This window comes from Pelodiscus sinensis, chromosome 13, assembly GCF_049634645.1.
Source record: "Pelodiscus sinensis isolate JC-2024 chromosome 13, ASM4963464v1, whole genome shotgun sequence".
Lineage (NCBI taxonomy): Eukaryota > Metazoa > Chordata > Testudines > Trionychidae > Pelodiscus > Pelodiscus sinensis.
The window spans coordinates 19,229,440-19,251,613 of NC_134723.1; the positions used below are offsets into that span (position 1 = coordinate 19,229,440).

Below are 22,174 nucleotides of genomic sequence, written 5' to 3' on the forward strand. Positions count from 1 at the left end.
AGCAAAAGCTGTAATGTAGACAAAGTCTAGGGCTTTGGCTACATTGTACCCTCTTGTGTAAAACAATATGCAAATGAGGCAAAGCATGGAATATCGCCATGCCTCATTTGCATAATTAATGAGGCTCCGTTTTTGCGCCAGAGGCTTTTGCGCAAAAGGGAACCATCTACACAGCTCCTTTTTATGCAAAAAACCCCTCTTGTGCAACAGCCGTTCTTCCTCTTTTTTTCTGGAAGAACCGCTCTTGCGCAAGAGGGGTTTTTTGCGCAAAAGCCTCTTGCACAAAAACGGAGTATAATTAATTATGCAAATGAGGCACGGTAATATTCCACACTGACTCATTTGCATATTTTTTGTGCCAAACGGGCACAGTATAGACATAGCCTAAAAGAATAAATCCCTGTCCAAGAAGCTTCAAATCTAAATGAGATGGGCAAATACACAGACTACCACAGAGCCTGCTAGATAGGGAGGGAAGCACAGTAGAAAAGAGAAAAGCATAACTCCATGACCTATCTTGACAACATTACCCTTCTGCATCAAAGGGAGTTTGAGCTGAACATGGAAACATGATCACAGCTCCATCCAGTGAGACAGACACAGATTCCCATTCATTAGGAAAGTTGTTTTGTCATGGCATGTAAGGCAGTTGTCACAGATGAACAGACACATCGCAGGCGGCAGAGTAAAAGGACAGCACCTTCTTTTAGAGCAAAGTGTCCTTTATTTTACAACAAATCATTTAATGACCATTCATGAATAATTTAAACTTTTCCAAATCCCATTGAGTCTGTGGCTCTCCTCAGCACCAAACGTGTAGAGCTTGACTTGTAAACTTCCAGGGCATCGCATTCAGTGCCAGGCTGGAAGGGGTGACAAAGACTAGAACCGAGGAAACCTGGAAAGTGACAGTTCTGGTCACTGCCGTCCTGGCAACCGCACTGTGGAGAATGAATGTGTCTGATGCTTCCTGAGTCCAGGAAAGAGTAACCAGTTAGCTAGAGACCTGCAGTCTCAGCACAACAGGAACAGCATCCCCTACTCACCTGGCCCTGCTCAGCACAATTTAGTGCTTTCAGGACTCTGCTCCAGCATAATCTTTTGAATCAATTGTTGATTATCTGGGGAAAGTGAGCACCAAAAGCGAGAGGGTTAGTGGTTAGAGCAGTGGCCAGGACCTGGTTGCCTTGCTGGAGTCCAGCTTTCATTGGACTAGACAGCCCCATTGCTCTGTCCTGTCATTGTGGAAGATATCAGCCTGACACCGCCACTGCTGGCTCATGGCAGTTCAGAAGTTGTTTCCCTTGGTTGTCCTGGTTCAAACTCTGAGGCTTTCCATCTGTCCTCGTAAAACGAGGTTTACAGGGGCTTTCAAAAGAGGTTTTTTCCCAACATTTGGCCCCATGTACATGGGTCAAATATCGGAAAAACCTCTTCCAGGAAAAGAATTGGAAGAAGATATGCAAATGAGAATGCGATTTGCATACCTCCTTTCGGAAATTCCTCTTCTCCCCCCGCAGTGTAGCTGTACCCTGCACGTTGACTTGAAAACTTAGGACTTTTGACTTGACAACAAACAGAGAGGCTGAGAATTTTCAACTCAGGCTCTCGTTGAGGTAGATTCATCCCTATGACAATGGCCAAGAATATGGCAAGCTGTTCCCAAGCACAATATATACTGCTCAGAATTAGGGATGTCAGCATGTAGACGAATACACGATTAACTGATCAGCATGGTTTATCGGTTACGCTTGTTGACTACATACAGTAAAAGCTGGTTCCCCCCAGCACCAGCTCCCTAGTGCTGCCTGATCTCCCCCCTCCCTCACGGTGCTGCCTCTGTCTGAGTTAGCAGCATGGGAGGGGGCAGGGGAGTCTGCTGTGAAGCAACCTCTGTTTGTGGTGGGCCCAGATTTCCTGCGGATAGAGGCTGCTTTGTGGGATGCAGAGCAGCCTCTGTCTGTGGCAAGCCTGGGCCCTCCATGGACAGACTCTCCTCTGCGGCAGCTGTCCCTGTCCATGGGGGCTCCGAGCAGAGCAGCCTCTGTCTGTGGAGAGCTTGGATCCCCTGCAGACGGGCTGCTGCCCCCCTCCCCACTGCTGCCTCTGCTAAGGACTCCATTCCTACCCATCCTGGTTAATAACAATGACTCCAAAATCTCTTTCTTGAGTAGTTGTAACTAAATTAGTCCCCATCATATTGTATGTATAGTTGGGATTAAATTTTCCAATATTCATTACTTTACATTTATCAATATTAAATTTCACTTGCCATTTTGTTGCCCTGTCATTTAGGTTGGTGGGATCTTATTGAAGCTCTTCACAGTCTGCTTTGGTCTGAACTATCTTGAGCATTTTGGTATCATCTGCACATTTTGCCACCTCACTTACCCCTTTCTTAGATCACTTCTGAGAACTGTAGCTAGGCTGACCTAAGTTATAGGTGTAGACCAGGCCTAATACCTCTTTACAAGGAACATTTCACATGACTCTGCAGACTGCAGTCCTCATATTCCATGGAGAGATAAAAGGTAGAGGTGGAGCAGGGCTTCTTGTTTACTTGTCATTACTACGTTGCCAGGTAATAAGTATTTACTTCGCCTATTGAAAGGGCAGATGACAACAATGCTGTTCTTTTGAATAACAGTTCTGTTGCTGTGGAGATAACTGTCTACTCACAAACAGAAGTTCAGCTGTGGAACAAGCGAGATGGGGAGATCCACTCAAAAAAATACTAAACTAGCCTTGTTTCAGGGCAGGAAACCCACCAGGGAATTTTTTCTAAATGTAACATTTCTGAGTCTCCCACAATGAGCACTTGTCCCCATGCGTGCACATGTACATACACACAAACACCCCCCACAAAAAGCAGTAGCCCACAGAGGCTATGGCATGTGTCTAGGCTTGCAGTGAGGGAGCACAGCATATTGATTTAATTTTAAATGCTTTCTCATCTTGTTTGTAAAGCCTTTAATTTCAGTAAAGGGCAGGTGCTTAAAATACAATAAATATTATTCTCCCTCTCCTGCACTGTCCTATACTTCAGTAACACTTTCTGGTGTAATCTGTTCAGTCCTACATTCCTTATTTGGATGATAAGGACTTGGGCTCACCCTATTGCTTTTGAATCCTAGATACTTTGGCAACTTCTGACCCTTTTTCAGAAGGCAGCAAATCCCACAGCTAAGAAACAGAAAGCAGAGAGTGATCGCTACCATCAGGTAGCTATTTCCTGTCTGATGAGGGCAAAGCCATATGGGCTTGTTTGCTATTTTAGCTGAGAAGTTCCTGTTCTTGTCCTGATAAGAGCACAGAGTTTCATTCAAATCCAACACACTCACACTGGTAGCTTGTAGAATGTCCAGCCAGTTTAGTGCACAACAGCTAAAGGGATTACCAGCAATGTTCAGAAAATTGAGGCTCCTGGACCATCTCATGGTTGCAGATTTCTCTAAGGTCAGGAGGCTGTTATTGCGAATATCCAGATTTTCCAGTGGAGAGCAGACAAGGCCAGGGGGCAAAAGACTCAATTTGTTATCTGACAAATCCAACATTTTCAGCCTTGTCAGACACGGGAACTCTGTTTTGTTGTTGTCCATCAGGTTTCTTCTCAGAGAGAGCTTCTGCAAGGAGAATTCCAAACCTGCCAAAGCTCCTTTGGGCATGAGCATGCCTTCATTCTCAGACAGATCCAGGGAGATCAAAGTGGTTTGGTTGAACATGTAAGGATATAGCCTCACAATGTTGTTCCTCCGTAAACTCAGATATTTCAGTGGAGGTATGTCACAGAAGGATGTACAGTTACCTCTTTGAGCTGAGTTAGGACTTACTGGGATCTCTCTTTTAGTAGTATTCTGACTCTCACAAGGTTGGAGGTTGTTGGAACCAAGGTCAAGTGTTTCCAATTTGGGCAGAACATCAAAAAACCAATGTGGCAAAGAACGAATGAAATTGCCTTGAAGATCCAGTGACCGCACCGACAGAAAGGCATTGTCATGCATCACCCCAGGCTCCTTGCTTTCCATATCACCAGGAGGTGACTCCACAGCTATATTATGGAGACAGTTGCTAGCCATATTGAGATTCTGGAGGGAGCTCAGATTGTGGAGGAAAGTAACTGGGAACAAATACAGCTGGTTACTGCTGAGATCCAAGTCAGTTATCTTTGACAGTCTAGCTGCTGCATTGTAAATATTCAAGGATATATTTGATCTTGCCATCACATCATGCCACAATCTTAACTCTGCTGTATGGGTAGAACTTGGTACCAAAGAAACCATGGCATTATCAGAGAGGTTTAAGTGTGTGAGATGATGCACCTTGGGGAGCTCTGGAAAGTAGACCAGTTTGTTATGACTCAGATCTAGCACCTGAAGCTGGTAGTGTTCCTTTCTCTCCTCTGTAACAAAGAACTCCAGGGCATTGTAGCTGAGATTTAAAACTTGCAACTGTGGGAGACTGAAGCCTGAGATGCAATGAAGGGAATTCATAGCTAAATTCACTATCTTTAGACTTAGCAGAGCCTCAAAAGCTCCTTCTTCTATTTCCATGATGTAGTTGTTGTTAAGGTTGATTTCTCTCAGCTTTAGAGTTCCCTGGAAGATGCCCCCTGGCAGCCTGGTTATCTTGTTCCAGGACAGATCCAGTTCCTTTAAAGAGGTGAGATTGCTGATGTAGCAGGCTGCCATATCACTGTCCAAATTGTTTGCAGAAAGGTCCAGGACTTTTAGACTCCCCAGTGACCTGAAGGCTCTCCCATTGAGGAAGTAATTCCTGTCAAGGTGGTTTGCAGCTAGGAGGAGAGAGTGGAGATGAGTTAGATGTGTCAGGGCCATTTCGGACACAGTTGCCAGCTGATTGAAGCGCAAGTTGAGGTGCTCGAGCTGCCCTAACTTGGACGTGCAGTTTTCCGTCAGGCTTTGGATGAAGTTGTCAGAGAGGTCGAGCTGCTTAACCCCATGGCCAGGCTTCTTTGGAAATGTGCGCAGGCCAAGACCTTGGCATGAAACCTGAACTGAGCTCTACGGAGAAACAAGGAAAGCCATCAACGAGAATGAAGGAGCTCAGGCCACACCTCATTTCAGACATGGCCCCACTCCTATCTCACGCACCTTACTGCTGTTTGGAATTAGAGATCCTCAGGCATGAGCATGCACCCCCCTGAGTGCGGGCCGATAGCCATGGCAAGCTGAGATCAAGGCATAAGCTCCTTCACATAAAGTTTGTAGCAGTCACAAATCTGACCTCAAAGGTGGGAATCTCTTTTAGAGCTGTAGGGGGTTCTTTGCTCTTTGTGACCCAGCTTTCTGAGGTGCAGTGGGAGCTGGAATGCCAGGTTATTGGTTTGTGCTGTGGAAGCCCTTTAGCTGGGTGACAGATGCACTCATGCTGGACCAGCAGCTTACAATTTAGACTCAATGAAAGAACCACTCAGCACCTCTGCTTCTTTCCCGGAACAAAAATAAGGCACAAGAGAGGCAGGGAGCTCCTGACTCTAGGTCAACACTGTTCATTGGCTGATCTCAGGTACCATCATCACTGACCAATCATCCTTTTCCTTTAATCATGAAGGGTCTGTGCCACACTCACTGGGCTCCAAAGCGCGTTGTGACTGCATGGAGTCTGCCGTTTGCATCCCAGAAGCTGGGCTGCAGTGGGGTAGGTATATGTCCTGCTGGCACCTCTGTGTCATGCTTCACTCCCCCAAGCACAGCTGTCAGCCAGGCACATATTCAAGGACGGTTTGGGAGGGGAGTATAGTTCCCATTGGGACCTGCTTAGTCATATCTTATCCCACAACGGGAAACCTCAATTCTCTGGAAGCCACAATCCTCCCTCAAGTGTCAAGTGATCCATCCCACCTCCTCTAACCACAGTCTATCACTTAGTGAGCAGGACAGACACAGCCAGGGGGGCTGATCACCAAAGGGAAACAGCTGTCCCTTGTTTTAAATAGTCCACTGTTCACTCGAGAGTCTGGCTGGATCCAGCTTTAGTGTCTGGCCATGAAGAAAAAAGATGCCCAGTAGCTAGTGCTCTCACAGTCATTTCAGGCCCATGTTCCCTTGATCTCCAGGCCACAACAGCTGTGGAATAGAAGCTGTCTGGCTGGAAGGGGAGGGAAAAGCCCTCCATCTCATGGATTGCAGGAGCCGATATGGTCTCTTCCTCTCTCTGCTCAATCCCCCTCATTCTAATTCTATAGTCCTGATATTTTGCCAACTGATCCCCACAAGGGAGCCACCTGGAAGCCAGACTCAGAAAAGTGGGGGAGAAATGGGTGTCAAGATGTATCCAAGGCATTTAGAGTTTCCTGGCCCCATACATACAAGTGCAAGTAAAGCCTCACTCAGACATACGGCATCCAAGAGCTGCCCAAGACAAAGCCTGTCTGCTAGAAACTGCTGAAGATGCAGGGTAATGATATTGCAGGAAGACAAAATGAAAGCCTCTGGGTACAGAGCTATTGGTCCAAGGGGAGAGTTTACAAGGCAGAGGAAAGCTGGGAGAGAAGCTTGAAGACAAAGTCTAAAAGTCCTTGCAGCAGAGAGAGACAAGAAAGTGCATGGGAAGGAACACTGCCAGGTACTAATGGGTTGCTAGGCTGGGGAGGTCAGATTTTTTGAAGGGAAGTTTTTTCAAAAATCTGATTTTAAAATTTCATTCTCCCTTTCAGTATGACAGCAGGGTATGAGCACAACCAGCACTTTCTGTCTCAGACCCACAAAGGGCATCATTTGGCTATTCAATCACAAAGGACCCCCTGGGTAAGTAGCCTTACCTGCTGGCATGGCAGAGGCTTTGGGGTCACCTCCACACTAGGCTGGGCTTTGAGAACAGATGGGAGCAGCCAGAGCAACAAATATCCTTTTGCAGTCAGCCAGTGTCCAGAGAGAAACATGATGTGCTCAAGGAGCAAGCAGCCCCTTCCCGCTGCTCTTGTGCTCTCATATGGGCAAAGGGAGAGAAAGGCTTATATATAAATAGGTCCCAGTACGAGCTTGGGGAAGAAGATAGTGTGTGGGAGTCCCAACGACAGTAGTGGGAAATTAAGATATAAGCCTCTGACGGGGGAAAAACAGTGCATGAAGCCACAAGGAAGGGAAAGAGAAACTAGGGAACAGGGGGTGGAGATGCCACTGCACATGCTTCCAGGTGACCATTTGAAACTGTAAAGGAAATAAATATCAGTGAATGGAGCAGACAAGGCTCAAGGGAGGAGAGGAGTTTTTGTGGGGATTCCCTAGTTTGGAAACCACATTGTTGTCCAAAAGGTTTGTGCTAGAGACTTATCTGTAGGCTGTAGTGAAGTCACCTCCTGCTGTGCTCTGGGTCAGAACTCACAGCGAACCTCGTTAGCTTGGAAGGAGATCCTTAATGAGCAACTAAGAGACCATAGGAAATGCTGGGCTCCAGCTAGCACCTAAGACCAGAGGTAAACTGAAAGAGCAGGGCTTCCTTTGCTCTCCAAGCTGGAATAGTCACAAGGTGGAAGGTGCCAGACATTTGAGGGGATTCAGAGAATCAAGTCTCTTGCTGTGGTAATAAACAGCACTGAGGTCATGTTCAGCACTACTGTTCCTGCCTGCCTCCATGGGGTGAGGAGGACAGAGCAGCTGGAGAAGATGGGAGGCTGGAATTCCCTTCTCCCTTTCTGGGCTGCGGCAGCTCAGGCAGAGGGGAATTTTGCAATAATACCTGACTCTTTGCTGGGGAGTGAATGTACCAAGGGTTTTACCATCTAACTCCCATGAATGAGTCACCCAACACAGTCCTGAGGTGAAGTCCAGCTCACACTCTAGGGGTTTCCTGCACCTGGAGTATCCCATGAGCTCTTCTGGGGATGAAGCCTTTCTTAGGGCGCGTCTACACTAGAGGAAGATCACACAACTGCTCCAAGCTGGTGTTCCACCTCTGCTCCTGCCATTTCAGACACCACCGCAGGTCATGCAGGCAGGCGACCTGTTCCCACTCCAGGTCCCTATGTGGTCGTGTGCGGCAGCGGCTTTCGTGGGGTTGGAAGGATGGCGTGGGAGGTGGTGGACGCGCCTCACTAGCAACTGGTCCAGCTGTGAAGAAAAGTGAGAAGGGCAGTCATCCGAGGAGACAGTGTGCCTGAAGCCCAGCGCTCATCTCTGAGGTGACATCGAAAGATCTTGGTTCAGATGATGGCGATGTGCTTTGAGCAAGGCCATCTGTGGCCTAGACAGTGGGCACTGTCCTACGGGGGTACAGATGTCCCAGGAGAGCCTTGCTATCCTGGTGTTGGCCAGGCCAGTGGCCTGCAGGTGGGAGAGGAGTGTCGAGGTGGCTTGCCTTCCATCTGTGCTATGCACACGCTGGGTTTGGCAGTGTTGGGGGAGGTGTGTGAATGTCTGGTGTTGGAAGAGGTGTGTGAGTGGCAGACGCCACTTGTTGGGCAGGGTGCTCCTGAGGTCCCCTTCTCTTCCTCCCCCCGGCAGGTTTCCATGGAGGAACTCAATATCCTTTGCCTCGCCGCGTTTGACCAGGGCGTGCGGGCATCAGCTTGTGCCATATGCAGCACTGCTGTGTGTATCCAGCATGCCAGCCTCCTTAGTGGTGGCTTGTAGTGAGAAGGTGTACCACCATAGAGTTGGGGATAAGGCGGGAAGCACAAAGAGCACAAGGTTCCTTTATGGCAGCCTTATGCAGCTGTCTTCTCCGGACTGGCACTCAATGTGCACCCACATGAACAGGTTGCTGTGCAATCCCCTGGCCGAGATGGTTGAGTGAAGAGTGCACAGTCCCTTGCTGCCCGCTGCCTATCCTGATGTGTGTCTAGGGAAAGTAATGGAACTCACCTGATGCGTCTGAACCTTGGACGACATCCTGGGAGGTACTGGCTCCAGGGACAGGATGACCTCCTGGCTGGCATCCTGTCCTGGTTGGCCTCGTCTTCCTCTTGCATGTCCTTCTCATCCTCCCAGTGCACAGCCCCACCCTTCAGGAGGCTGATGACAGACGTCTCCAGGCTGGAGACCATGACAAGGGTGGGGGGGAAGGGACCGACCCCTCTCCCAGGATGCGGTGAGCTGCTCAAAGTAGCGGCAGTTCTGGGGTGCTTCTCCCGATCAGGAACTGTGTTACCTGGCCTTGGTGTAGGCCTGCCTGAGTTCTTTAATTTTCATGCGCACCTGTTCCTGGGTGTGCATGTGGCCTTCTGGCCCAGGCATGTGGCCATCTGATCATAGTCGTCCACATTCCTGCATTTGGTACAAAGATCCTGGAGGTTAGCCTCCTCTCCCCAGACCCCAATGAGATCCAGGATCTCTGCACCAGACCAGTAAAGAGCCCTTTTCTTCTGCCCCCAGGCAAGGGCTTGGGAGCTGGCTGCTGGCTTGCTAGCAGCCCTGGAGGGCTCGGTGGGAGCACTGCGGTCTGTCATTGCTGCAGAATGCCTGAACTGCTTCAGCAGTGTGGCCCTTGCTGTCAGGGCTTTCCTTGTGCCACAAACTGTTTCCTCTGTGGCTGCATGCTAAAAGCCTGCAGGGGAAGGGAAACTATAGAGTTCTGAGGGGTGTGGACTGAGTGGCCACCTGGGGAGCTGTGAGAAGCCCTGAAGGCCAATTATTTTGAAATAAGCACAGCTGAGCCATCCACATTCACCCTATTTCAAAACAGTTATTTTGAAATATTCATTATTCCTTGGGAAATGAGAGTTTATTATTCCGGAATAAGAAGCCTGTTATTTTGAAATAATGGGCTTGCTGTGTAGCCACTCACTTTGTTATTTTGAAATAATGCTGCAGTGTAGACATGCTCAAATTGACCTCTCTTTTCCTGATGGGGCTTAGTGTAGAATGGAACAGGCCTTGGCAGGAGCCTAGAGTATATGTGGGTGATGTGAGGGGGAACTTGTGTTGCCCCTGCCCACTGCATTATCACTATTATAGCTTCTCCTGGGAATTAGATGGCGAGAAGCATGGCTGAAATATGATTGCCTGGTATTTACACTGTGCTGGGGAGAAAGAAAAGAGATGCGGGATTCTCCTTTTACAGCCTCATGTTATCTCCCCAATGCCAGCATAACTCAGTCCTGATCTACACTACAGAGTTATTTCAAAATATCTCCCCTTATTTCGAAATAACAAGTGGAGCATCCACACTACCAAACCTGTTGGTTGTTTTGAAACAACAACTCTTGCTTTCCACGAGGAATAATGCTTATTTTGAAATAGTTATTTCGTGAATTATTTCATTTCAAAATAATTTCCTAGTGTAGACATGCCCTCAAAGAACATTTTTTTAGTCAATTATCCAGGGTCACTCTGCCACCTACTGGTTTGTCTGTACATATCACAGCAAGAATGTTTGCTGAGAGAGGTCATGGGACTTTTGCTAAATGGACTTTTTTTGTATGTTTCAATCAATGTTGTTGACTCTTTATTCCTTCCATTCAGCAGGCAGCACCATCAGAGTCACTGCTGAGTTTGCACTAGAGCCTATTTTGCAGCACTTGTTTTAGATGTGTTCAAACAGGCTATTTCCCCAGTTCCTGGTGTAGTCTTAAAATGGAGGTGGAGCACAACGAAGCTGATCTGGGTCTGCAGGTTAGATTTTTTCCTTATTCTTGGTGTGGTTTACATTGTGAGAAAGTTCTTTGTCTCTAAGGGAATGTCTACACTACCCCGCTAGTTCGAACTAGCGGGGTAATGTAGGCATACCGCACTTGCTAATGAAGCCCGGGATTTGAATTTCCCGGGCTTCATTAGCATAAGCGGGGAGCCGCCATTTTTAAATCCCCGCTGCTTCGAACCCCGTGCAGCGCGGCTACACGGGGCTCGAACTAGGTAGTTCGGACTAGGTTCCTATTCCGAACTACCGTTACTCCTCGTGAAACGAGGTGTACCGGTAGTTCGGAATAGGCACCCTAGTCCGAACTACCTAGTTCGAGCCCCGTGTAGCCGCGCTGCACGGGGTTCGAAGCAGCGGGGATTTAAAAATGGCGGCTCCCCGCTTATGCTAATGAAGCCCGGGAAATTCAAATCCCGGGCTTCATTAGCAAGTGCGGTATGCCTACATTACCCTCCTAGTTTGAACTAGGAGGGTAGTGTAGACATACCCTATGATTCCAGGCTCAGGTAAAATGCAGTGCTGAGGTTCACATATACCTCAGGGTATGTCTAGACTACATGGCTCTGCCGACAGAGCCATGTAAACTAGCTTATCCGACATAGTCAATGAAGCGGGGATTTAAATAATCCCCGCGTCATTAAAATAAAAATGGCTGCCGCGCTGTGCTGACAATTGGCTGATCCGGCACAGCGTGGCAGTCAAGACGCGGATCAGTTGACAGGGGACGCCTTTGTCGACCGCTCCCGTATGCCTCGTGAAAAGAGGTTTACAGGAGCGGTCAACAAAGGCATTCCCTGTTGACCGATCTGTGTCTTGACTGCCGCACTGTGCTGGATCAGCCGATTGTCAGCCCAGCGTGGCGGCCATTTTTATTTTAATGAAGCGGGGATTATTTAAATCCCTGCTTCATTGACCATGTCGGGTAAGCTAGTTTACATGGCTTTGTCGGCAGAGCCATGTAGTCTAGACATACCCTCAGTGAATAGTCCATGTTCTTGCAAGTAAGTAGAGAATCCTGTGCAGTCTCTGGACTGGAAAACCAGGCACAATGCTTTAAATCCATCTTCTCGGTCAGTCCTCACTGGGTGCAGTACCCCTTCTTGGTCATATTGATTCTGTTGAAGGCCCGAGATCAAGGCCACAAAGGCAAATGCAAACCTTAGAGATAACAGGCCTTTACTGTGCTTTAGAGACAATGAAACAATGTCACAAAATGAGTATAGCTCCAAAAGACATGGAGTTTCGCCTAGGGGATGTCTACCTTGCAGAGCTATTTTGGGATATCCCGAAATAGCTATTCCGTGTCTATTGAAGCAGCCCGTTATTTCGAAATAGATTTTGAAATAACAGGCAGCTTATTTCGACATCCCGGTAACTCTCATTCCATGAGGGTTAAGGGGAATTTCAGAATAGCAAGTTGTTTTGAAATTTGGCACTGTGTAGAGAGTACCAAATTACGAAATAAGCTATTTCAAAATACACTTAAAATAAGCTACGCAATTTGCATAGTGCAAATTGCATAGCTTATTTCGAGCTATGGGTACTGTGTAGATGCACCTCTAGAGAGACACGGACTTGGAGGCAATTCCTAATGACCATCTCTAGCTCACCTCCTCCATCCAACTTCACCACCCCTAGAAAGGAACAGAGGAGAGGGAAGAGAGTATAGGGAAGGGAACAGAGTTAACCTGTCTACTGGTATGGGTGGCATAACTCCCTAGCAATAGACCCAGGCTCTGTGCATCCCCTTGCCTTTTTCCACATCCCCAGAGTGGTAGATGGGGGAACCCAAACAAACTCCTCTGCATACTTTAAAATAGTTGGTTTAAGCCTGTAGAAGAATGAAATTAAGTGAAAGTCCCTGATCAGACTCAAGCACTCATATGCACTTCTTGGAGAATCCCTGGTATTTCCATCCAGAGGCTGGGAAAATCCCCTGTGCCAATCCTCATCTATTCAGTGCTAGCACCAATGAGTGTCAATAATGCTGGGCATATCTGCCCCATCTGGAGCGCAGACGATCTCAAAGACAGCAGTGCTAAGGATAGGCTCCATCCTAGGAAACGTCTTTGTGCTTGTCTAGGTACCTCTGGTGCCACAAGAGGCATCTCATGCCTGTGCTGAAGATAGTGTAACAATGAGTTTGGCAGTATGGAAAAGAAAGTGGTTTGGACTCGTGAATAACTGAACATCTTTCACAAGGGAACTTGCATTGGGCTCTCCGGAGTGGGCCAGAACTAGTGTTTCTGCTAAGATTTTCCATTCTTGGGCATGCTTAATTTTCTTTTGGGCGGGTTGAAATTTCTTATGTGCAACATCAATATTGAGGTAATATGTGGAGTTGCACCCACCAGTACAAACAAAAATGGCAGATATAAATATAAAATTTAAATAGTCTATAGGTGTGGAAGAAAATATATTAAAACGGGATAATTAACAAAGAACAATTCTTATGATTATTTAATATGAAATCAAATAAAAAGAAAATTAACACTATCCTTAGCTGAAGAAGTGGGTTGTGCCTATGCAAGCTCATGATACTTACTAATTATACTAATTATATATTTTTGTTAGTCTAAGATGCTACAGGACCACTGTTGTTTTTTAATTTTTATTATTTCAGACTAACATGGCTACCCCTTAGAGACTATGGAGTACATGTATCCTCATCCTTACAAACAGTGTGTTTCAAAGATCTTGCAACTCAGGTTTCATCCTACAAAACAGCTAGCATCACACCTAGTACTTGCTATGGCTAACTCATGCAATACAGTAATTACTCGTTTAACACGTGCCCGCTTAACCCATTTTCACAATAGCATGATTTTTTTTTTAGGGAACTTCTTTCAAATAACACGACTGTCCCCAAAATAACACGAAAATAATCAAGTGGTAGACTACTTTGCGTGGCGGTATAAGTTGGTGAAAACAGTGCTAATACACATGAGCAGATGAATACATATGGTCACAGCACTCCTTTGCTCACCCACGTGTTAATCTTTGTGTTTTAACAAACCGCAGCAACTTTTGTTGCTAGTTGTCTTGTGTTGCTAAATATCTAATGTTGATGTTGACGACCCAGCACCAACAAAAAATTGACTTTGCCACCACCACCTGAAACGCAACCCCACCTTTTCCATTATTTTTAATGGGAAAATTGACTGCACATAGCTCGTTTTCGCTTAGCACGAACATTTACAGAAACACACCTATAGTGTTAAATGAGGAATTACTGTACAGTTTACCAGTTTAGTAACACAGGATTTTTAAAAAATCATTAAGATCAGAGTTTTAGATATCTGCAACACTGAAAAAAAATCTGTTAAAAGAATCTTTTTTACTGTAAGCCATTAAAACAGGGATGGGCAATAATTTTTTATGGGGGGGGCACGCCAAGAATTTGGTAAGTGGTCGAGGGACACACTCTTCTATTGAATTATTGGAGGAAGTGTGGGGGTCTTGGATGGAGGTTGGGTACAGAAGGGGCTTGAGGTAAGGGAAGTAGGGGATTGTGACCTGGGGCAATGGACTAGGGTGAGGAGGGGGTGCAGGGCCTTAGAGAGGGTTGTGACCTGAGGCAGGAGTGCAGGAGGGGGTGCAGGGATTTAGGCTGTGACTAGGGATAGTGGTTGGGGGTGCAAGGTCTGAAAGGGGGTTGTGACCAGAGGAGGGGTGTAGGAGAGGATGCAGTGCATGGGAAGGCATATGGGGGCTGGAGCAGGGGTGCAGAAGGTTTGGGTTATATGGAGTAGGACAGCATAATGGGAGGAGAGGGTTGGGAAAGGAAGGAGGGCTGGGGTGCCAGAGATAGGCTCTGGCTAGAAGACCTTACCTGCTTCCTTAGCTAGGGTCCCAGCCTTCCAGCCCCTGTACGTGCTCAAGAGAGCTGTAGGAGCCATGTTTATTGCTCTGAACTGAATGCTGTGAGCCCGGGTGATGAGGGAAGGGAGTGGCACTTCTCATGCTGCCAGTCCTGTAAACGGGCAGCTGCTATTGGCAGAAACCAGCCAGTGGGAGCAGCATGAGAAGCCTGTCTCCCCTTCCTCTAGGCTCTCAGCTTTCAGAAACACACATGTGGCCTTGCACCCGGCTTTTCTGAGTGCCGAGTGGGTGTGGGGCAGGCAGGGAGCTGGCTGAGGCTCTCACGGATGGATCTGGCCTGCAGATCATATTTTGCCTGGCTCTAGGCTAGAGGCTAGAGCTAGCTTCTTCATTTATAGTAGGCAGCAGCTGATGCTTCTGCTCCTCCCAGAGGGTGAGTACCCGCCCCCTTTCCCAGCCAATCAGCTCTGCATGGGGCTCAGAAAAGGGCTGTGCGCCTTCAGCATTGAGAGAAGTTCTCCAACAAGAACAATTGATAGTGGTGATGGTATCAACACTGGAGACCTGAGCCGAGGAGGGGCATATGCCAAAGGTCATAGCAGGACTGGTAAAGAGTCCTCAAAAGATATGTGGCAGTGCTGAAGAAGAAGGATGCATCCTGTTTTCTTCACCTTGGCCTCTCTGCAAATTGGATGCTTCCTCCTCTTCTTTTTCCTGGGGGCAGGGTCAGTTGGAGATCTGGAAGCGCCTGCCTTTTGCTTACATCATAGACCAGAAAATATTCTAACAGGATCAAAGGAGTCTTCAGTGCTACTTCAGATCATTGTGCAAGTATGGACTGTCTACATGGAGCTTGTGATGCTAGATGGTGCCAGATGGGAAGCTCAATCCCTACAGGCATTAACCTTAGAAAGGTGGACCTGGGGTCCAATATTGAGAGACTTGCCAAGGTGGGAGTGCCTAGGTGCACCTTGGGTTTCTTTATAAAATACCTCGGCACAGGATCTCAGGCTTCCTACAGATATATCAGGGCAGTCTGCTCAGATGCTCGCAGGCTGTGGTACCTGGCCTTTGTCAGAGGAGTACAACATAGCAAGTCACGCACCAGGATGCTATGTGTGATTCTCCAAGGCTTGGGGCACTGGACACTTGCATCTGTCTAAGGGAACATGGCAAACGCATACGGAATTTGAGACATGACATAGTCCTGGAGATAACCCAAGACCAACATTCCATCTTACCAGTGACTAACAAAAATTAATTATCTGTGACTATTCAAAGAGCCCAGGCTACTCATCTCATAGACCAGAGAACTAGAGCTGTTACTTCTTTGTGGCAGTGGCAAAGGAACTGAGGGAGCTGTGGGATGCACTCCCTTATGTAGATGGAGCCAGTGATGTCGTCCAAATACGAGTGTGTTACTGTATCCCCCCGGGGAAACTGCTTTCCGTACAGCTCTGCAGCTCAGCATCAGAGGAACTGAATCCCATTAGCGGGGATACAGAGAGAATCAGCTCTTGTGACTTGACTGCTTCTAGGTGCTAGACTGTTTCGAAATAGCAGAAATGGAGCATCTACACATGCCTTATTTCAAACTAGCTATTTCAGATTAGGCATTATTCCTCAGAGAATGAGGTTTAAAGAAGTCAGAATAAGCTGTCCGTTATTTCAAAAATAAACTACAAAAAGCCTGTCCATCATCCACACCAGAGTGACATGGTGATTTCACCACTGTGGTAAGAGACCTGATCTCTCCGTGGGCTCTTCTGGAGCAATGGGGAGCCTGAGGAGGTCTCTCGTGGGGAGAAGCCGGGGGTGATTCTCAACTTTATTGGTCTGTGGGCAACCTGGCTCAATGTAAACTTTCTGTGGACCAGCAGTTGCTAATAGAAACTCACCGTTAATTACATAATTACACCTGAGCCATTTTTCTAGTGCTGCAGCTAGGGAGAATGGTTTAATTTACATTATTAAACAGATTAAGCATTTTAACTTTCTCATGTTAGTTTATCAAACTATAATCAATATAATATTAATTTATATCCAACACAAAAGTTTCAATGTTTTCTTTATTTATGGCCGAGGCAGGGAACGTTTTTAGGGTCAGGCCATTGATCCACAGAAAAATCAGTTGGGGACCACACAAGTGAGAAACAAAAGAACTCCCCAAACCCCCAACCCTCACCGAGCTGGCCCCCAATGAGACACCTCAACCCTCTGGTGTTCAGACCCCCTGCTGCCACCCACCAAACTGGGTTTCCTGGCATCCTCTTTCTCCCAAAGCCCAGCTGAGCGGCGTGCCCACCTGAGTCCCCCAGACCAGCTGAGCTGCACACCACTTTTATGCCCCCCCCCTCAGCCGGGCTGCTCTTTGCCTCCCCTGCCCAGCTGGCCTGCGGACTGCTCTTCAACCCTTCCTGGCCTCCTCCCCGGCCTGACCCAGCCCAACTCAGCCACAGGCTGCTTTTCGGTCTCTCCCCCAATTGGCTCAGCTCAGCCACGCGCTGGTCTGCTCCAGCCCCAGCCTCAGGCCAGCCGCTTACTTGATTTCACATGCTCCCAACACAGGCAATGTCTCCCACTGCTGCTACTGGCTGGATTCTCCAGCTGCAGGGAAAGCCTGGGAAGTGTCCCTGACTCCTACATTCCCCCAGCCAGGGGAGGGATAGGAGAATCAGCTGTGCAGCCGCTTCTAGTTGCATTTGGAGCCTGGGGACTTTCCAGGACATTTCAGCGCTGCGCAGGGCACCGGGATAGGACATTAAAAATTGGGACTGTCCTGGGAAAATCGGGACAGATGGTCAGCATACCCATAGCTCAGATCTTTAAGAAAAATATCATATAAGGGGAACTCATCATAAAATGTTGAGAACTGACAACTCAAATTGCTATCAGGAGGTTCTTAAGAGGAAGAAGTTATTAAGATGTGATTGAACTAGATCAAACCTGTTAAAAGCTTTATTTGCAAAGAAAATACTGACAATTTACATAAACTTACATCCCAGTTTATATACATTATGTATAGTTTATATACAGAGAGTGTCTTGAATGAAGATGCTGACTCACAGCTCAGCATTGTTATTTCACTGTGCAGCTCACACAACAGTAAGGTGGGCTCTGTGTTGCTAAATCTTTGACCACAATTCCTCTGACATAATATTTTCATCAATGAGCCTGAGTTTAGTGTTGCTGAAAGCAATGATTCATAAACCTTTCACTCAAAGGAAATGACACAAAAACTGTATCAAGCAGGGTGTACATTTGTAAAGGTATGTGAAGAAAAATACATTATTGCTTCCTTGTGCAAACTCAGGTGGTTAGAGGATGCAATCAAGGAGCCAGAAACACTTATTGGCAGGATGATAGGGGTAATAAAAAGGGGTGTGTGAGACCAAGTTGATGATAGACTGAGGTTCAGCCTGCTGATAGGCATTGCTTATTCCAAGTTGCCAAAAGTTTTGTTTCAACACTCCCAGCAGACAAAATCTGTTCTTAGAAGAGTGAGCTGGAAGAGATGGAGGCAGAATGATTGCCACTCAAAGGGAAAGGGCTAGGACACAGACAGGAAGGTAGCATTTTCAGAGCACACACATGGTGCATCAGAGCACCACACACCAGAACTCCTGAGATGCTCTATTTTTGTTCAATAAAGCGCCCCCTTTTCTCAACCTGATTAGCAACTGACACGTCAGAACAGAAGACATCACAGTGGGGGTATGTCTAGACTACATGCCTCTGGCGACAGAGACATGTAGATTAGGCTACCCAGCAGAGGAAAATGAAGCGGCAATTTAAATAATCGTCACTTGATTTAAATTAAAATGGCTGCCGCGCTGAGCGCGGTAGTCTGGACGCTCCGCGGTCGACATCAAAGGCATTTGTCGACCGCCCCAGTAAACCTCATCCTACGAGGCATAACAGGACGGTCGACAAATGCCTTTGATGTCGACAGCGGAGCGTCCAGACTAGCGTGCTGAGCCGACAAACAGCTGATCAGCTCAGCACAGCAGCCATTTTAATTTAAATGAAGTGGCAATTATTTAAATCGCTGCTTCATTTTCCTATGCCGGGTAGCCTGATCTACATGCCTCTGTTACCAGAGGCATGTAGTCTAGACGTACCCTGGATGTCTGAAGCAAGCCCCCATTTTCCCTAGTATCTTGTTAAAATTCACTCATAATGCCTCTTTTTATCCCAGAGTCTACAACCTGCTCTTACACCTCTTCTGGTCGACTTCTTTCTTTGGACGACCAGAAAATTAAACAGAGGCCCTGAGATGTCTCCGAAATTTTACAATAATTTAATCATTTTAATAATGTAGTCTAATACTCCATTAATGAGATTTTGCTGCGACAGAAGCCACTGGGTTTTCATTTATAAGAAGGCTCTTTATGATCTTATTCACACTCTCTTGCCAGCAGTGAAGACACTGGAGTAACTTCCATTTATGCCAATTTGGCTCTTAATATCCTATCAGAGTTCTGAAAGTCTGTACTCCCTAGCTTCCTGTACTCAATGCTGAATTACACTAAATACACCATTTGGTCTAATGCAACATCATAAAAGGTGCTTTTCTCTTCCTTCCAGTGTCGGTCACTGCAGTTCTTTGTACATGCCAGGAGGAGTGCTAGACACATACACAGAATCACAGAACACTAGAACTGGAAGGGACCTCGAGAGGTTATCGAGTCCAGTCCCCTGCCCTCATGACAGGAACCAGTACTGTTTAGACCATCCCTGATAGATGTCTATCTAACCTGATCTTAAATATCTCCAGAGATAGAGATTCCACAACCTCCCTAGGCAACTTATTCCAGTGTTTCACCATCCTAACAGTTAGGAAGTTTTTCCTAATGTCCAAACTAAACTTCCTTTGCTGCAGTTTAAGCCCATTGCTTCTTGTCCTATTCTCAGAGGCTAATGAGAACAATTTTTCTCCCTCCTCCTTGTGACACCCTTTTAGATACCTGAAAACCTCTATCATGTCCCCTCTCAGTCTTCTCCTTTCTAAACTAAACAAACCCAATTCTTTCAAGTCTTCCTTCATAACTCATGTTCTCTAGACCTTTAATCATTCTTGTTGCTCTTCTCTGGACCTTCTCCAATTTCTCTGCATCTTTCTTAAAATGTGGTGCCCAGAACTGGACACAATACTCCAAGTGAGACCTAACCAGCGCAGAGTAGAGCAGAAGAATGATTTCTCGTGTCTTGCTCACAACATACCTGTTAATGCAACCCTAACATGATGCCCTCCAGAGACAGTGAGTGTTACAGGATCTTTAGAAGCAGGGCATTTCTGCTGAACGATCCCCATCTTGACTGCGTTTTTTTTTTTTTTTGAAAAGTGGCTTTTCGAAAAAAGCCACGGTTGCCATTATTCAAATGAAGTGCAGGAAATTCAAATCCCAGCTTCATTTACAATTTTGATATGTCTAATTTACACTCCTTTTTCGAAAAAGGGGTGTAGATTAGACATACCATGGACTCTCATAGGTGGAGAAACCCCTCGTTTTTTGCCCTGATCAGTGTGCAGGAGTAGCAGAGCATGAGTGCTTAGATTGGCGGTGAGCAATAACTTTTGCAGGGGCTACTTAATGAATTTTGCTATATGGTCACAGGATGGCTCCACCCCCAGAAGGGGTGGGACCTGTGGAGGAAGAGGCAGAGCTAGGGACAGAGGATTGGGGAGGAAGGATTAGGGACAGAGGATCTTGTCTTCCTGGGGAGAAGGACTGGGGACAGAGAACTGGAGTGAGGCCTGGGGAGGAAGAGGCAGAGAACTGTCTGGGGCCAGAGACTTTGAATTAAAAACACAGCAAAGGGCTCGTGGTTCCTAGCCCCACTGCTACCATGTTGCCTGGCAGCCGCGTGGGATTACTGTGGCTATTTAAAAGGCCCGTGGCTTCAACCTCTGGCAGTGTAGTGCTGTGACCATTAGCCATGAGCCTGGAAATTCAGAAGCATGGCCAGCAGGATATAAATAGAAAGTGACTAGATGCAGTCTGCAGGCCGGATCAAAGCGTTAGGCCGGCCAGATCTGGCCCCTTGGCCACATCTTGCCCAGCCCTGGCCTGGGTAGAACAACTCACCAGAAAGTCTGTTTTTTTCTCCTTCTGTCACTGCCATGAATGCTACAGCTAGTGCAACATAAAAGCAGGAGACCCATATCATTCTCACGACAAATGTCATTGATGAGGACCATAGCGCAGAATATCAGCGCAGTAGCACTTAAAACACGGAGACAAGAAAGGACCCTCTAGCCTTTCTTCCTCACAACACTTTCTGCACTACCTTTCCAATAGAAGCCTCCATGAAAATCACAGGTGACCTTGCTCTTCTTGTATCCACATAAACAAAGAGCGCTGAATCAGTTTTCTTTGTGGCTGGATTATAGAACCCACTCATACTCTTATGAACAGCAGCACTGTGTAGTTCTGGAGACTCCAGGTATATGCCAAGTTCAATTAAGATGTTGGTGCATCTCCTAGCCGTATGGCCCCAAAGAAAGTCGTGTGCTTGCTCATGTTGATAGAGATGTCAGCATGGACCATTTTCACTACAACCTTCTGCCTGGCTTTGAGGAGGCAGACCCCTGCTGTGTAACACGTGTTGAAGTTGGTCTTGCCTGTCTCAATGCTCCGGGTGCACTGTAGGAATGGCTTTTCATCCACTACCACCTCATAGCTGGCAAAATCTGTGAAGTTTATGTAGTATACCTATGAAGCAGGAGGAAGAAATGTTACGGAGAGGGCAGAGGTACATTTGTGCATCAGGAAGCCACCCACTTCTTGCTGCAAATGTGCAAATGTGTACCTTTACTAAATTAAACATGGATCACTTTCATACTCCCTTTATATCTGCATCTACAGTGGGCTGACTCACTCTGAGCAAGCAGCATATACAGGAGCGGCCCGAGGCAGGCTGCAGCAGCTGGCGTCCTAGGTGGTGCCCCCGCCTGCACAGCCGTCAATGGAGTGACGTAATCATCAGGCGCCCCGTGACGTCATCATAGGGCGCCCCGTTGAAGGTGGCGCCCTAGGCGACGGCCGAATTGGCCTATAGTCATGGGCCACCCCTGAGCATATATAAGACCTTTATATGCCACCTACTACTCCACAGAAGCAAAGGTCTACATGGGAATCCTTCCAGGGACCAGCAGGGCCAGCACAATTCTCTCTCTAATAAAAAGGAAAATCAAGCACTGTTGTAAAATAAAGTATATTTAATATATGCCACTAACAGAAAACTATAACCGCACCTATCATTGCAAATAGCTTCTCCTTTTTAAAAAGAGCTGGTTTTTAACTTATTTTAACCTCAGGTCCTTCACCTATCTTCCAAGTCCTACTTTCTCGATCCCAGAGGGTATGTCTACACTACCACCCTAGTTCGAACTAGCGGGGTAATGTAGGCAACCAGAGTTGCAAATGAAGCCCGGGATTTGAATTTCCCGGGCTTCATTTGCATCTTGCAGGGCGCCGCCATTTTTAAATGTCCGCTAGTGTGGACTCCGTGCCCCGCAGCTACATGTGGCACGGACTAGGTAGTTCGGATTAGGCTTCCACGAGGAGTAATGGTAGTTCAGAATAGGAAGCCTAATCCGAACTACCTAGTCTGTGCCGCGTGTAGCTGTGGGGCACGGAGTCCGCACTAGCAGACATTTAAAAATGGCGGCGCCCGGCAATATGCAAATGAAGCCCGGGAAATTCAAATCCCGGGCTTCATTTGCAACTCCGGTTGCCTACATTACCACCCT

General features: G+C 47.0%; 2 protein-coding genes and 1 long non-coding RNA gene across 6 annotated transcripts in view; 1 reads left to right on the forward strand and 2 right to left on the reverse strand.

The window, feature by feature from the left end:
• Positions 1–263: 263 nt before the first annotated feature.
• LOC142831215 (transforming growth factor beta activator LRRC32-like) lies at positions 264–8,000 on the reverse strand. Its single transcript, XM_075940802.1, has 2 exons — positions 6,782–8,000; positions 264–5,021 (listed from the first exon to the last, which is right to left on the reverse strand). The coding sequence occupies exons 1-2, from the start codon at positions 6,899–6,901 to the stop codon at positions 3,036–3,038; spliced, it is 2,106 nt and encodes a 701-aa protein (XP_075796917.1). The 5' UTR covers positions 6,902–8,000; the 3' UTR covers positions 264–3,035.
• On the forward strand, positions 5,177–8,956 carry LOC142831216 (uncharacterized). Its single transcript, XR_012906877.1, has 3 exons — positions 5,177–6,585; positions 6,677–6,767; positions 7,933–8,956. It is a non-coding gene; the product is annotated as an uncharacterized LOC142831216 (long non-coding RNA).
• An 8,392-nt stretch (positions 8,957–17,348) lies between these two features.
• EDA (ectodysplasin A) overlaps positions 17,349–22,174 on the reverse strand; it is a 185,134-nt gene continuing 180,308 nt past the window's right edge. For all 4 annotated transcript variants that reach the window (XM_075940808.1, XM_075940806.1, XM_075940805.1 and 1 more), the window contains exon 8: positions 17,349–21,134. In XM_075940808.1, coding sequence (XP_075796923.1) covers positions 20,883–21,134 — 252 coding nt within the window. In that variant the 3' untranslated portion in view covers positions 17,349–20,882. The remainder of the gene's footprint in view (positions 21,135–22,174) is intronic.

Bases quoted from the DNA above. Each gene is read 5' to 3' on its own strand.
- LOC142831215 (XM_075940802.1), bottom strand. From the start codon at position 6,901: ATGTTTCTCTCTGGACACTGGCTGACTGCAAAAGGATATTTGTTGCTC. The intron at 5,022-6,781 runs GTAAGGCTACTT...GTTTCTCCGTAG, and splicing joins AGCCTCTGCCATGCCAGCAG to AGCTCAGTTCAGGTTTCATG.